Consider the following 17,584-nt stretch of genomic DNA (forward strand, 5'->3'; position numbering starts at 1 on the left):
TTTCATAAGCTATAAACCAAGGTTTAATCCATGCACCGTTTTTACCTAAGGAAATGCTTTTACCAAGTCAGGAATATGACAGTTGTTTCCCTTCCTGTGGTGTGTTTAACCTTTCAATTTTGCCATTTGATAAAGGAATTTCCATGTTGAATTTTCGTTGAAGCTCGGTATTTTTGCTATTTTTCTGTTAAGTGTATAAGCATTATTTTGGGAAGTCGATGAAAGTAACTGCATCCAGACAAAAACCAAATCGTTATTGACTGAAACCAGGGATGATAATTACGTATAATTTATAAATTGATAGCTTGTATCAATTTTACTTTGTAAGTACGTATTGACAGTGTTTGTGTTGCTATATCTCTCAGAGCAATTGTTTAGCTCTATTATCTCATATCAAAGTTTGATATTTGATTAGGGACTTTCCGTTTTGAATTTTCCTCAGAGTTCAGTATTTCTGTGGTTTTACTTTTCACTATCTCATCAACTACTCCGGTTGCAATTATAAAAGAAAAATCGTAGATCTAAATTTAGGATGGTTGGTATTATGACACAGCATATGTTAAATAGTCTGCTTAGATTTTGACTGAGAACTTTAAATACGAAATTTTTTAAGAAAAATATTCCTGTTGTATTTGGTGTCTTCAATTTTGAGATGATAGGAACGTACGTTCGTTCCATCAGTCTAATAGCATCGGAGTTATGAATGATTTTAATTGCGACTTTCAAGGATCTTACATCATAAGTACTTTTTTTAAAGGATCCAAAAGCAAAAGGTTTTATAGCCGGACTTTTAATATTGGATATTACTATACTACATGTACATGAAATTTAAAGGCAGGGGCTATTCTTCACTACAACCGAAAAATAGAAAAAAAATGCATATTTTTCGGCTGTCCGTTTGGAAAAATAGTTTTTTTTTTTTAAATATTATGTTATTTTTACAGACACAGATGAAATAATGAAGATTATTTCTGAAGAATACACATAGTGCATGTTAAATGATTATCAGTGCATCAGTGTATATAGGTGTAATAACATCGTTATCATTGCCCCACCACCACCACCACCAAATTAGTCTTTGTTGAATTTACACTTTTTAAAAAAATGTGCAGAATTCATCTTTGATTCAAATAAAGAAATACTTGACAGAAGTAAAGTTTTGTCCTGTCCAGTACTAAAGACAAAATTTCACACAACACTTCATTGCATGTAAGATAATGACCATCACTGCAATTATAAAGTTAACCAATCAAATTATCACCGCTGTTTGTCCTATGTACAAACTTTAATAACCATGTAATCTCAAGTTTCCAAGATATTTCATAGAAACACCCAAACAAAAATGGTGCTTTGAAACTCACAAGAAATATGTTTTTATGTCTCCATGAGAAATAATTTACTGCGATGAAATGTAGTATCAATTTCCTGCAACTGTCACATTCAAGGGATTATTTGTTTGACCCTTTTTCGTATGCAACCTATGATTTTTTGGTACTATACCTTCAGAAACCAAACACTGGTCGGAGTTAAAATAATGGGACCTGGTAATGTGACATTTCGCCTTTAAGAGATAAGTAGATTTATATGCCACACTTCTACTTATAACAATGCCAGCTTGTTGGGTTATGTGTTTCAACATAAGAGATTTTTACGATGGTATCATAGTCTTCTGGCTAGCAGGGTAAACTAGACAATGCTTACTTTACATTAAATATGGTAATACTGAAAATTGTAAAACTGTATAAAAAGATAGATATATGGACAATTTACTTCTAGATATTGAGAAGATCACTAATTACTACTGCTTAAATCCAGGGATTATATGCAAGCTAGTAAAATAGATGAATGACGATCTTGTATAATTCTAAAAGACCACTTTTTAGCCAGACGAAAATCCAAGCTTTTTATAATGTATTGAAGTCATTGTTTTCAAAGTGTCCAGAGCTAAATTTTCAAGTATAGAAGAAGAAGAAGAAGAAGAAGAAGAAGAAGAAGAAGAAGAAGAAGAAGAAGAAGAAGAAGAAGATGCTTTATTTCCATAAAATAGGCTCACAAGGAGCATAATATAATATCATTATAATATTATTATTTTACAAATATAATAAACAATACAGTATACAAAGTTACAAACACAAATAAGAAACAACAGTCTTATGCACGTGAACAAATTAACAATAAATCCAATTGTTAGTAGATATAAGAAAAATGTGGTATGAGTGCGAATGAGACAACTCTCCATCTAATTCACAATTTGTAAAAGTAAACCATTATAGGTCAATGTACCTATGACCTATAATGGTTTACTTTTATAAATTGTTATTTGGATGGAGAGTTGTCTCATTGGCACTCACGCCACATCTTCCTATATCTATTAGGAAATTTGCCTTGCAACAGGCCCCTATATAAAAATAAGCAGATGTGGTACGATTGTAAATGAAAATACTGTCCATAGAATCAAAGGAAAAAGATGTCAACAATAACACGTGCCCCAGAGAGTCATTTTACAACCGACAAAGTCTATGATAAATGATTTGATTATGTGCTTCTAGTACCTCTTCTTTGAGTTCAGTATGTATTTTCTGGTTAAGACTCAAACACATGTTGTAATGGCTACTCCAGTGCTACATTAACAAGAGTTTTTAAAACTCAGTATCATTTTTTCTTTTATCTTTAACAACTCAGTATACTTTTAACCATCAATATAAATGAAGAAGGATTTATTGATTTTTTTTACTGAAACTAGAGAAATGCCTGTTATACGTTAAAGGTATATACACATGTTCTAAAGTATAAAAATATATATAGAAAGTTATGATATGTTTTGATATTTGAAAACTTTTGTTTTCAAATTGGATTGTTAATTTATTGAAAAATCAGTCTAACAGTTTGTATATATTTTTTTTTGTTATTGTCATTCTTATCGTAAAAGGTCGTAATTTTTTTAATAAAAATTGCATGAAAGCTTAGTTTTGACATTTTACAGCAATTCAAAATTACTACCTATCACCTTTAGCATGACAATTACAATAAAATTTCTATACAAACTGTTAGACTGATTTTTCACAACAACATTAAAGTGGAACTAAATCTTATGGGATTGTAAGTATGCTTTATTTTATCACCTTGCACTTTCACGACTTGACTGGTTCTCTACAGCAGTTTATTCAAATTTCTGACCAGTTGAACAGTTTGGTTTTATAAAACAAATCGCAATTTGGTCAGAATTTTGAATAAGTTGCAATAGATGGAGAGCAACACTAACAGTCAAGTCAAAGTAATAAAAAAAAAATCTTTCGTTTTTTAAAGTTAACAAATATATACAAAGAACGACAATCCAAATTGTTTATTGGGAGAAAGGCTTCCCAACAGAACTGCTAAAATATAAGTGTAGGTTGTCTTTAATATTCTTTTAGTTTAAACATATTTATTTATTGTGGATTGGGAAACATGTTTTGCAACTTATATTAATCCCTTTCCACTTTGCGGGTGCGAGTGCTGCCTTGTAGCGGCATTAGCCTACTCTTTTTCGAAATCTACAAGGGTGTCTTTAACGTGCAAGAGATATGGCTCTATCTTAACACGGGTCAGCCATTTATCGTCCCCTTCCGACGTACTATCATCGTTTCCTCAAGACCATACTCGCAGATGGTGTCAAGGGAGAGCCGAAAGTTGAGTTCCTGAAATTTTCATCTCAAACGGGAATCGAACCAGGAACCTTTGTGTCAGTAGTCCGATATTCTTTTGATGTTAATTAACACGAGTATGTCAATAGAACGTTTATTGCAGCACAACTTTCGAAGGGATGACATCAACTATACCACTTCAAACTCTTAGATCAAGTGCTTCCATGTAATCAGAAAGACTCTTTTGAGGAAATAATGTTGTGAAACGCAAGCACCGGTAGATCGTTTCATGTAAGTAGGCAATATACAATGTCAATAAATGAAAACCTATACAAAGAACGATAATTCAAATTGAAATGTTGTAAAGAAAACTTTTTTTTTAAATATCTTGATTATTTCATCGTTTCTATCTTAACGTTCTGTGGCAAACATTTCATAGATATAGGAAGATGTGGTATGAGTGCCAATGAGACAACTCTCTATCCAAATAACAATTTTTTAAAGTAAAGCATTATAAGTCAAGGTACCGCCTTCAACACGTGTATATAAATATAAAACTCAGTGGGTGGAAACAGAATTAAAATATCTGCTTAAAGAGGGATATTTACAATTACAACAGAAGTACAGAAACAAACAACTACATGCATATGTATACTGAATCATTTAAAGACTTAAAGACTTAAAATTAAGAATGGAAATGGGGAATGTGTCAAAGAGACAACAACCCGACCATAGAAAAAAAAAAACAACAGAAGGTCACCAACAGGTCTTCGATGCAGCGAGAAATTCCCGCACCCGGAGGCGTCCTTCAGCTGGCCCCTAAACAAATATATATACTAGTTCAGTGATAATAAACGCATGTACTAAACTCCAAATTGTACACAAGAAACTAAAATTAAAATTAACACAAGACTAACATAGGCCAGAGGCTCCTGGCTTGGGACAGGCGCAAAAATGCGGCGGAGTTAAACATGTTCATGAGATCTCAACCCTCCCCCTATAAGTCAATATTTCTTAAATGATCTCTAATTATTTCATCTAGCAAAATCTGAATGGATACAATTTTTTTTTGTCAAACACCGCGAGAACTAGTCATAACATAATATTGTGTGAAATTACCACTAAATCAAGATTTGAAAAACAACAGTTACTACTTAAGGAGGCTCGCGGGTATAAGATTTAAAAAAAAAAATAAACATTTATTTTTCATTACAATTTTATTTAAATTACCTTTAGTAGTTGTTACTTTACCATATGGTACAAAAATCATTCCAAAAAAATCAATTGGTGTTGGCCCCAGGTGACTTTTAAAATGTAGATATCATTGAAAAAGCTCCAAATTATCTCCCTTTGATGCAAAAATCCAATTTTTTGGCATTGAAATTGAAATATCTTTTTTTAACTCTTCGGTGACCTATATTTTTTATTGCTGTTTTCGAATAAGCTGTACATAAACTAAATAATTGTAAAATTTAAGCGATTTCTGTAATTTAGTTCTTTTTTTATTTCGATATTACCGCTATTTCTCCCATTAGTTCAACAGAAAAAAAGGACATTAACAAAAATGTATGTTTCTTTCGAAGGTAGATTGTGAGCGTAAATGAACGGTGACCCCATTTTTTTATTTCATTTTTCTATTAAGTATAAGATAAAGTTCATTTATAGAAAAATATAGCGAATTCTTATATTGAATAAAAAATTTGATTTAGACCCGCGAGCCCCCTTAAAACTAGTTGAAGGCTCTGGAAAATACTACTCAGAAACTGATTTAAAACTAGGATAAAGGACTGTTAGAAAACTAAGGAGTGAACAACACGAACCCCACAAAAAAAACCCGGGATGAATCCTGGTGCTCCAAAAGGTTAAGCAGTTCCTGCTCCACTTGTGGAACCCGTTATGTTACCCGGACATCAGTCTCATTTGGTGAAGTTACAATCGATGAATAGAAGACGGGAGTGTGGTTACGTTTATTAGAATATATCCGTGGTCATCTTTGACAGATTTTCCATTAAGGTCAATCAACTCGTGATATCATCCGTAAAACTTTCGAAGGGATGACATCAACTATACCACTTCAAACTCTTAGATCATCAAGTGCTTCCATGTAATCAGAAAGACTCTTTTAAGGAAATAATGTTGTGAAACGCAAGCACCGGTAGATCGTTTCATGTAAGTAGGCAATATACAATGTCAATAAATGAAAACCTATACAAAGAACGATAATTCAAATTGAAATATTGTAAAGAAAACTGTTTTTTTTTTTTTAAATATCTTGATTATCTTAACGTTCTGTGGCAAACATTTCATAGATATAGAAAGATGTGGTATGAGTGCCAATGAGACATCTCTACATCCAAATAACAATTTATAAAAGTAAACCATTATAGGTCAAGGTACGGCCGTCAACACATATAAATATAAAGAACGATGACTTATTACGGTTAATGTCATTCTTATGTCGAACAGGGTCAATGCTTGAGACTGTATGCTGCTAATTTAGCGTCTATTGGTTATCTGTGATGTTGGATGGCTGTCTCATTGACATCTATTATCCCACCACATAGTTTATTCGTTCATTATCTTGTACTAATGAATAATTGATTGATTGATAGAATGATTAGTATTTAATGACACTTTCAGCACTAATAAGCTATTTCGTGGCGGTCATCTCGTATTGGTAGAGGAAGTCGGAGACAAGTCCCCGGAGATATTCACCGACTTTCGGTAGGAAAACTGACAATCCTAATCAATTAAGATTTGAGTCGAGGGCACCTGTAGTTATGAATGAAATTAACAAATAAAGGTAATCAACATATATAACAACTTTACTGGACATCATGATATACATTTAATTTGATTAAGTTTGTTGTTGAAAAGTCAGGAAGGTAGAATTTGTTGCGTTGATTGGACGAAGGGCTACGGTAAGGATACTGGCTTAGTGCGGGTCGCCTATCTATTTGGGCTGACGGAAGCACTGAACATTGTTTATGTGTGTACATCGTCGACTATCTACTGGCGTTTGTTGCGGTCTAACTTGCTATAGTTACAATTTCTGTTCTAGTTTAATTATTTTTGAATATCATATGATAAAAAGAAAAAAAAATATATTTAATGTTTTAAGGCGAGCAGTTTCAATGAATTATATTCTTATACGAGATAAATTTTGAATTGTCATTGAATGATTTTTTTTGTGTGTGTGTGTGCTAAACGTCCAGTGGTAAATATTCCCGCATATTCTAGACAAACATGTATTTTTGTAGAATTTAAACTGTCACTAGAAAAGAGGGTATGTTTGGTTATCTTATGTCTCTATATATATAATGCTTTCTGAAATATTTGTTTTCTTGAGAAAGCGCTCTTTTTTCGTTTTGTATTACAGAAAATAAGTTTCAGTGTATGTTAAAGCATCTCATCATCTGTGACGTATAATTATGTTATTGATTAAACAATAAGTTGTCACAGTTTTAAGGTGGTACCTAACACAGTCTACTTTCTCTCTTTTTTTTTCTACAGGTATGAATCGCCGTTCTAGATCGGCGCATTGCTACATATATAGTAGGTTGGCTAATGTGCTATATACAGATATACACCCACACCAACTAAAAACTCATATTAACACACAAAGGAGCGTGCCACTAATCCACCAATTCATGCATACCGTTACCGTTACCGTTTTATATATATATATATATATATATAACGGTAACGGTAACGGTAAAAGCGTGCTGTACAAATACTGTAGGTGCCATACCACCAATTACTCCCTCAAAGTAGGCCTACTCGGACAAAAAATAGTGCATTTGATGTCATTGTTTACTTAAACTAACCAACAAATTGGCAGAAATGAAAGTTTTGGTGAAAGAGAAATATATTAAGACCATTTTGAGCTAAAATTTACTTGTTTATGAGTTTGCATTCAAAATTGAAGATTAATGTACTCCATAGTATACTTATTTAAGATTTCCAGAAAACCAGGGGTTATTTTTAGTGGTACCTCTATTCGGAAGACCTTTTCCTTTTTATATGATTTTAAACATCTGTTGAAAATTGGCATGAAAGCTGATACATGTACGATTCAGGATATACCTGGTTTCTATATATGAAGTTAAACTTAAGGTAAAATATTTAGAAAGCTGTGAAAATTGTAAAATTTGGTTGAACAGATAGGGACTTTTAATTGGTGGTATGACACCTGTATTGTTATTTACATATTATATACATCGTACATTACAGTGAAGTTACGATTAAGACGGATGTGATCATCTTCACTGCTCCATGCCTAAAATACTAGTTGCTAATTTATGCTAGGTGTGCGAATATATACATTAGCTTTATAGCAGTCTATGAGTAAGCATAAAAAGGTTACTGCCCCTTATATTTTTAACATACTGTTAATATTTGATATATGCGTTTATCTGCAGAATATGTAAATACATGTATAAGTTAAAATTTAGGTACACCAAAGCACTATAAGTAAGTATATAGAAGACTAGAATGTTAAAGCACTATGTTGTAAAATGCCCAAATTAACAATACATGTAGATAAATAGCCAAGCGGATTGTCGTTACTTTTGAGTAGATAATATACTTCTACATAAACTGTCACTACACCCCGATCGCCCTTACCCTGCTATCTGCCTCGTTCTACTGATATGCATGTCGTAGCAGAACAGTCGTGTGAGGTTTTCTAGCTCTATGTATTGTTGATGTTTCATATGGAGTCCATAGTTAATGCTTTTGTGAGTACAGTCCATCAGAATTTGTTCAAGCATGTTACAGTTAATTAAGTTCTGATAGAGACCACCCTTCAAGTTGTCCAGGTATAATTTTATTTTCTGGAGGTGACTTTCACGCGTTTGCGCGTGACTATTGCATGAGAGTATGAAGTGTTCTAGGTCTTCATTTTCTGTACTACACAATGAACATATTGGGGCTATATTATTCTTATTGTTGCGAAAGTACGCAATTATAAAGACATTGGACTTTTATTTTGACATTGTGTATATAAAATTACATTGTTATTTTAATTATAGTAAATGAATCATACTAGAATATTCTAGATGGATAGTGAAAGTACTTGTGTATATTTATGTTCAAGAAAGTGTTGGCAAATTCCGGAATTTACCCTGTTACTAAAAATAGATTATTTCCCATTTCTCTAGTTAATTATAGTTTGTTCTGATTTAGAATGTTCTTATGATTTTAGTATATAAGTTAAGGGTTTTTATGGATAATTATCATTGTAAAAATAGTAGTAACAGAAGTATAGAAGTATTATCAGTTGAATTAGAAAGAAAAAGACGGGTTATTCAAATGTGGTATTTATAAACTGTATATACTGTAAATAACTGTTAGTTATTGGATTAAAGATATAAAAGGATTCCGTGTTAGACTGATTTCGCCACATTGTATGGTGCCGGAACCCGGGAGTTACAGAAAAAGAAATTTATAAAGAACGCGGAAAAGAAGTTAATTCAACCACAGAAAAGATGGCAGTCTCATATTTGAAAGGACACTGTACAAGGTACAATAATTTGTTAGCTAAAGAATTAGATAAAAGTGGAGATACAATAGCACAAGGGATTCAAGATGAAAGTGTGACAACACAATTGAGGCAAGTTTTATCAGCAGAGAGACGATTAAAGGATTTTGCAGCAAAACTTGAAGATAGTATGAAAGAAATTTCACTTATATTAGAGGAAAAAGAAGATAAAGAAGGTGAAATTGTAAAATTTACAAAGGCAAGTGAAATATATTTTAAATTGCTTGACGGTGTAACACAGCGCTTAGACGAATTAAAAATATTCGAGGAAGAAATTCAGGATAAAATTACAGATACTAAGAAAACAGAATCGTCCACGGACCACAAGGTGGAGCATTTATTACAATTACAGACACAAATGCAAGAACAGATATTACAGTTTCAACAGTTACAACTCCAAGAATTACAGAGGAAAAGTCAACCTTCAACAGTAAGTGCAGTTAAACTTCCTAAATTAGACATAGTTTCGTACAATGGAGATAAGTTAAAATGGACAGAATTTTGGGATTCATTTGAAGCAGCAGTGCACACAAATCAAAGCTTGACAAAAATAGAGAAATTAAATTACTTGAAAAGCAAACTTTTTGGAACAGCTAATTCTGCTATATCTGGCTTAACGCTCTCCCATGAAAATTACGATGTAGCAATTTCAATACTAAAGGAAAGATTTGGAAATGTTCAATCTGTTGTCAACAAGCACTATTCAGATTTAATAAACCTTCAGTCAGCTTCAAATCAAACTACACATTTACGTAGACTTTATGATGACTTGGAACGACACTTACGTAGTTTGGACGCAATGCATCAAGATGTAACCCAAGATGTATTCATCTCGATGATAACATCTAAGCTACCAAAGGAAGTCCTTATTCAACTTGAAATACAGAAAGGTAACAATGAAAGATAGACAGTAGGGAAGTTAAGACAGTTTTTCAATACTTACATAACTGCTAGGGAAGCTGCAGAAAGTCAGTCTAAGGAAACACATACTGGTCCCAGTTCTGAAGAAAAACAGCAGTCTAAAATCCAGTCGAACAACAGTAATTTTCAACCAAGAAAACACTTATCTGCAGAAGCTCTGATGACAATAAAGCCATTTGGAAAAAACTCAGGCAGTGGAAATTCAATGGTTTGCCGATATTGTGACGGACACCATTGGAGTGATGAGTGCAGAAAGTTCAGTACAATTGAAGACAGGAAGCAGAAAAAGGGTCACCATAGAAGTCTATGCCCAAAGAAAATTCCCTCTCAATAGAAAGCAGTTTCACATCTAGCTGATGAAATGTGTGAAATAGCTTCAAGTGAAGAGAACGTACCAGAGAATAGCTTGTAGTCCTCCGGAGATATAGTTTTGATGCAGACAGCTCAAACAACTGTGTCAAATACAGAAGTTAATGAAACAGAAGTAGTAAGACTATTAATGGACTCCGGATCTCAGCGAACATATATAACAGAAAATTTGGCTAAGAGGTTAAACTTGAAGAAGAAAGCTACGGAGGAGATAACTCTTGTAACATTTGGTGCAGATAAGCCAAAAACATTAAGAACGCAAAAGGTGTCATTAAAGATCAGACTAAAAGATGGAGTTTGTATGCTTATTGATGCTAATGTTGTTTCTAAGATAACAGGATCAATACTAAGAAGACCTTTACAAATGGATGTATGTGAAAATGTGAAATACTTATGTAACAATCTGCAACTTGCTGACACACTGCCCAGTTGTTTAGAAAGTTCAACAATAGAGATTCTTATCGGAAATGATTATTATTTGGATATCATATTGCCACAGAAAATAGAAATTCAACAAGGGCTTTATCTACTTGGCTCTAAGCTAGGATGGATCCTTACAGGAAGGTCACAATTAAGTGATGAAGAAAGAGAGAACAAAATGACCATGACAGTAAATGGCTTATTATCTATAACAGAATGCTGTCTTCACTCTACAATTGACACATGTCTACACATCAAGCCTTCCATTGAAGATTTCTGGAAATTGGAAACTATTGGAATACAAGATTGTCCATATACATCAGACGACGAAAATACTTTGAGTAACTTTGTCACCTCACTCAAAATGGAAAATGGAAGATATCAAGTAGCCTGGCCATGGAAAGAAAAATTACCGGAACTTCCTGAAAATAGGGAATTTGCATACGGAAGACTAAAGTCACTTTTTCAGAAAATGAAGAACAATCCTGACCTATTAAACAAGTATGATGAGATTATTCTAGACCAGTGCAAAAAGGGCATCATAGAAAAGGTGTCAAACCAATGTAGTAAGGATACCGGAATCAAGCATTACATACCACATCATGCAGTAGTTGACCCAACCAAACCTACAACTAAAGTAAGGATAGTTTATGATGCGTCTGCCAAATCAAAACAAGAGAATAAAAGTTTGAATGATTGCCTGCACAGAGGACCTGTAATGTTACAAGATTTATGTGGACTCTTGTTGCGTTTTCGAATGAACAAAATTGCAGTAGTTGCTGATATTGAAAAGGCATTTCTCCAAATTGAACTACAAACAAATGACAGAGATGCAACTAGATTTTTTTGGCTATGAAACATTAATCATCCAACTGTACAAGTTTACAGATTTTGCAGAGTGCCATTTGGAGTTATATCAAGTCCTTTCCTACTTTGGAATATCATCTTGACACATACAAAAATGCAACAGCAGCAAATATTAGAGAAAACATTTATGTGGATAATGTAATCACTGGAGTAGATTCGACAGAGAATGCAGTTACATTATATAAAGAGGCAAAACAAATATTCAGTGATGCATCAATGAACTTAAGAGAATGGGCATCAAATTCACAGAAATTTTTAGAATGCATTCCCAAGGAAGATCAGGCAAATAGAGAAAAATTAAAGGTTCTTGGATTAACTTGGACTATAAAAGATGATACATTAACGGTGAACAGTGCAAGAAATGATAACATGTTTCCAGTCACCAAACGAGAAGTATTACAGAGAGTGCTTCTGTGTTTGATCCACTTGGATTTTTTACACCTGTGACTTTAAGAACCAAGCTTTTCCTCCAAATGTTGTGGAACAAGAAAATGGAATGGGATGAACAACTGACAGAGGAAGATATTCAGCAATGGAAAGAAATCTCTTTTGATTTAGATGAAATTCAGGAATATCATATTCCTAGAGCTATTGGGCTACCAGGTACAGTTACGTTCAGATTACTATGCTTTTGCGATGCTTCAACCAAAGCCTATGCTTCTGCTGTTTATCTACATCAACTCAGGGAAGACAACTTATGTAAAATTGATTTACTGTTTTCCAAGACACGCTTGGTACCAAATAAGAAAATAACTTTACCACGACTTGAGTTATTAGCAGTTGTCATTGGTGTCCGTTGCATTGACTTTGTTAAGAAGCAATTAAAACTTCCTATCTGTGAGACGATTTTGTGGACAGATTCTCAATGTGTTTTACACTGGATAGGATCGAAAAAACCTCTAGCAACATTTGTTGATAATAGAATAAAGGTGATTAGGCAGCAACAAGACATTCAATTTCAGTACGTCTATACGAAGGAAAATCCAGCTGATATTGCAAGCAGAGGCACAACAGTATCACTGTTAAAAGAAAACAGCCAATGGTGGTATGGTCCCTCTTTGTTAACAAAACACAGAACTGAGTGGCCTAGATGGGATCCTCACAATATAAGTGTTGACAATCAAAATTCGATTGAATCAGAATACAAGGTATCTAAAGTATTACATGAAGCAAAATTGCTTGCTGGAGAGAGTCCTGACGGAGAAACAAACAGTGTTGGAAATTCGAAATCTAGTGTTGGGTATCTGTTAGACATTGATTGTAGCAGATTTTCCTCATTTATCCGCTTGATCAGAGTATCAGCTTGGGTATTGAGATTTGTTAAACGGTTAAATAAAGAGACGATATCTGGTCCTCTAACAGCTGCAGAGCTAGAACACGCAAAGTTATTGTGGATAAAATCTGTTCAAAAACAATGTTTTGGTGAAGTGATGATAGCAATTAAAGAAAATAAAAGACACAACTTAGTAAGTCAGTTAGGGCTCATTTTAGACCAGGAAAATGTGATCAGGTGTGTTGGTAGATTAGGAGCTGCTCAACTGTTAGAAGGGGCAAAAACACCAATATTACTTCCAAAGAAAAACAAAGTTACTGAACTGTTAATTGAAAGCATGCACAGAAAAAACTTTCATGTTGGTGTCTCACAAACTTTATCAGCGATGCGTCAAACGTACTGGATTCCACAAGGACGTTCAGAAGTAAAAAGAGTTTTGAGAAAATGTACAATCTGCAAACCGTGTGAAGGCGGACCATATAAAATGCCATTAATGCCTCCACTACCAAAGAAACGAGTAAACGAGTCAGCCCCATTTACATATACAGGAGTAGACTATTTTGGACCAATTTTTGTGAAATCAGACACTGGAAGCAAAAAAGTATGGGTTTGCTTATATACATATCTAGTGGTTCGAGCCATACATATGGAATTAATGCAAGACATGTCAGCAGAGGAATTCTTACTAGGCTTTCGAAGGTTCATTGCTCGCTGGGGTAACCCAAAACAAATAATTTCAGATAATGGATCCCAGTTCAAGTTAGCTAGCAAAACCTTAGAAGAAGCATGGAATGGTGTAACAGTCGATTCAGATGTGCAAACATACATGGCAAATGAAGGAATTCAGTGGCAATTCATTGTTGAGTTAGCACCTTGGATGGGTGGATTTTATGAAAGATTAATTGGTATTGTGAAACGATGTTTACGAAAACAATTGGAAAGTTATGTCTAAGAAATGAACAATTTAGAACTCTCTTAGCTGAATCTGAAGCAGTGGTGAATTCTAGACCACTTGTTTATATTGGAGATGACATAAATTCCAATATTATTCTTACACCAGCACACTTTCTAACTCTGAACGCTAAAACAGGATCTCCAGATCATAACGAAGAAAATTCTACAGATCCAGAATATTTACCGCAAATCAGTAGTGCTAAAAAATTGCTATTGACATGGAAGAAAGGACAGAAACATCTAAATATGTTTTGGAAAACATGGAGAGATGAGTATCTCCTTAGTCTACGTGAAAGAACTGCCAACAAACTAAGGAGTGGAAGAATTCAGAGCAAAACTCCAGCTAAGGTTGGTGACATGGTGTTAATTAAGGAAAACCTTCCACGAGGAAGTTGGAAAATTGGCCGTATATGTCAATTAGTAGTCAGTCGAGATGGTCAAATAAGATCTGGAAAAGTTATGCTACCTAATAAAAAGACATTAAACAGAGCTCTGAATATGCTTTATCCTATAGAATGTGAAGAGTTAGATGAGGGCTTAAAAAACTCAGATACGGAAATGGATACTGAGTTGATAAATGACAATACTAGTACTACACGAGAGGGAACACAAAGACAAGCAGCCCGAACAGCAATGAAGAAGATACAAAAACAGTTGGAATCATGATAGACTTTCTTTGGCCTCTGGAGTGTTGCGAAAGTACGCAATTATAAAGACATTGGACTTTTATTTTGACATTGTGTATATAAAATTACATTGTTATTTTAATTATAGTAAATGAATCATACTAGAATATTCTAGATGGATAGTGAAAGTACTCGTGTATATTTATGTTCAAGAAAGTGTTGGCAAATTCCGGAATTTACCCTGTTACTAAAAATAGATTATTTCCCATTTCTCTAGTTAATTATAGTTTGTTCTAGATTTAGAATGTTCTTATGATTTTAGTATATAAGTTAAGGGTTTTTATGGATAATTATCATTGTAAAAATAGTAGTAACAGAAGTATAGAAGTATTATCAGTTGGATTAGAAAGAAAAAGACGGATTATTCCAATTTGGTATTTATAAACTGTATATACTGTAAATAACTGTTAGTTATTGGATTAAAGATATAAAAGGATTCCGTGTTAGACTGATTTCGCCACACTTATTGTGTCTAGACCTAACTGTCTGTAGCATATACGTTTATGTTACTAGTCTGCTCTTTATTTCTCCTGTTTTCACATTTATAGGGTTGTTTCCTGTACACTACATGCACTACCAGATATTGTGCGGCATAAATGATGGGTTTTCCTGTATTTATGCCAATGTTTTTTATTAGATTGGTCTTCAAGGCATATTTCATGCCAGTGTTTATTTTGATGATATCTAACTATCCTTTTCGTTTTTCCCTTTGATTTTGGGTGTTTCATTAGATTCTCAACTGGTTCCATCCCGTACTTTGTCAGAGCTTCATCTACTCTATTTATAAATATGTTGCTTTTTTCATTTTTCATTGCAACTTGGCGTTCCGGGATTTGATATTCTAATAAGTTATTGTTTCTTATTATGTTCATCAACAAGGATAGCATATTTCGGTCTATCACGGATTAGTACTACTCCTATTAATGTGTAGACTGCTGTGTTGGCTGCCTGATTGGGAAGGCACTGTAACTGCTTTAAGATTTTCTGTTGCATTCTTTCCATTTGGTCCATTTTTTTTCTTAATTGGCATGACCTCCAACCCATATGCCATTTTTGGAACAGAATAAACCTTCCACAGATTGTGGGATACAAGCGGAGAAAATCCTTTCCTTTATATATGCAGACCAGCTCCTTACATGCCATAAATAGTGGCCCTTCCTACTTTCAGTTTTTCATCAATATCAAATGTATTCTTTTCATTTCTGGTTATACCAAGGCGTGTTGCATTTTCACTCCTACCTATCTGAGAGTTGCCAATGTTTACTTCTCTGTCCTGTTTGGTATTATAGCATACGAGATCCGATTTCTGCGGGTTGAATTTAACCAGGTCCCTCTGTGTATGGTGGTATACAATGTCCATAATGCCTTGTAGCAATTCACATTCAGAGTTTGCTAGTACTAGGATGTCATCTGCACATGTAGGTGTAGCAATGCCTATTGTCTCCATATGGCATCCTAATTCACTTTCTGTAACACTATCTAGAATGTCATTATTATAGCATTTGAATAAGGAGGTCGAGAGTTTTGTTCCTTGCTGAATTCCTTGGATGACAGATATTTTGTCAGAAACAAGATCGTCTCATTTAATTCTTATGCTCATTTCTCTATACATATTACGGAGTAGGATCCACGTCACGGTCACCGTCAATACCATGGTGGTAGATTAGAAACTGGACGATAGTTCTTCAAAACTTCTTTGTCTAATCCCGGTTTCTTCAGTAAGGGTCGTACAACTGCTTCCTTAAATAGACTCCTTAAATCACAAAAATTTTCAGCAAGGCAACATATATTAATAAGTTACAAATTTCGCTGATCAATATAGGTTGTAGGCTTTCACTCTTTAAAGAGGTGATTGGCCAGTCCTTTAAATAATTTATTTACCCTCTTTTGTCTTTTGAACAAAAACTAAAGAAGATAGAGAGAACTAAACAGACTGCTAATAATAGATTGGCAGTACAAGATGAGGGGGAGGTGTCAACAACAACAGATTTGTATCATGCATTCAATTCCCCGGTCTACAATATTGGATCATATTGGAGAGTGTCCTTTGTTGAATATGGCTAAATAATAATAATGCACATAGACCAAGGTGAACGTCACAGTCTAATTATATTACCTAATGGGACCCGGGTGACTCAGGAACGTATATATTGACATGTTGTACTATAGTGAGCGGCTGGACAGGGGGTAGGTTTCTCCCTGCTCCCGCCCCTCTTCTCCCTTCTCCTGCCCTCTTTCTCCCTTCTCCCTCTCTTTTCTCTCTCCCTGACCTTTTCCGACATTCATTTCATTAAAATCCATAAAACATTCAGGAAGGGTTTCGCTCAGAAGATTAGTAATGCCATACTATTAAAGTAACGAGTATCTCCCCTTTAATTAACATTTAGAACTTTCTCATGTAAATATTTCTTCATGATATCCATCAAGTTGTTCAGGAGTAGATGCGCTTAAAAGATACATTAATAGACAGATAGGGTGCAATATACCTGCAACGTGATCAGACGCATATAAATTCCCATCTAGGAGGGACATTCCAATGCAACCTCCCATATTTTCGATTTTTGACAAATTTTTATCGGAAATAGTCCTGTCAAGGACGGCAGTAAAAATCGTGAATGTGTGACCCCAGCTTAATTAACTCTGATGCACGCCGTTTCCTAAATAATTTTAAAGTATAAATCAGAGCATAGCACTCAGATTTATATTGGTACGTTACGGTAAAAATTAATATGGGTCGCAAAGCAACTCATTCCGCCTTGTTGAGGCGGATATTCGGCAGTGGTTCGGGCCCGAGAAATTTTGGGATAAATGGTGCAAAATCCTGCATTCTGACCCTCTCCTGACACTTAAATTTCGCTTATGAAAACATCATTTTTTAGTAACAATTTGAGTTATCTCACTTTTTTGAAAGTCAAATTCAAAATATAGA

General features: G+C 34.1%; 1 protein-coding gene across 1 annotated transcript; it reads left to right on the forward strand.

The window, feature by feature from the left end:
* Positions 1–12,233: 12,233 nt before the first annotated feature.
* LOC143062595 (uncharacterized) lies at positions 12,234–14,635 on the forward strand. Its single transcript, XM_076234259.1, has 3 exons — positions 12,234–12,345; positions 13,756–13,920; positions 14,106–14,635. The coding sequence occupies exons 1-3, from the start codon at positions 12,234–12,236 to the stop codon at positions 14,633–14,635; spliced, it is 807 nt and encodes a 268-aa protein (XP_076090374.1).
* The last annotated feature ends 2,949 nt before the right edge of the window (positions 14,636–17,584 follow it).

The sequence above is a fragment of the Mytilus galloprovincialis genome, chromosome 2, assembly GCF_965363235.1.
Source record: "Mytilus galloprovincialis chromosome 2, xbMytGall1.hap1.1, whole genome shotgun sequence".
In the NCBI taxonomy this organism is placed as follows: Eukaryota; Metazoa; Mollusca; class Bivalvia; order Mytilida; family Mytilidae; genus Mytilus; species Mytilus galloprovincialis.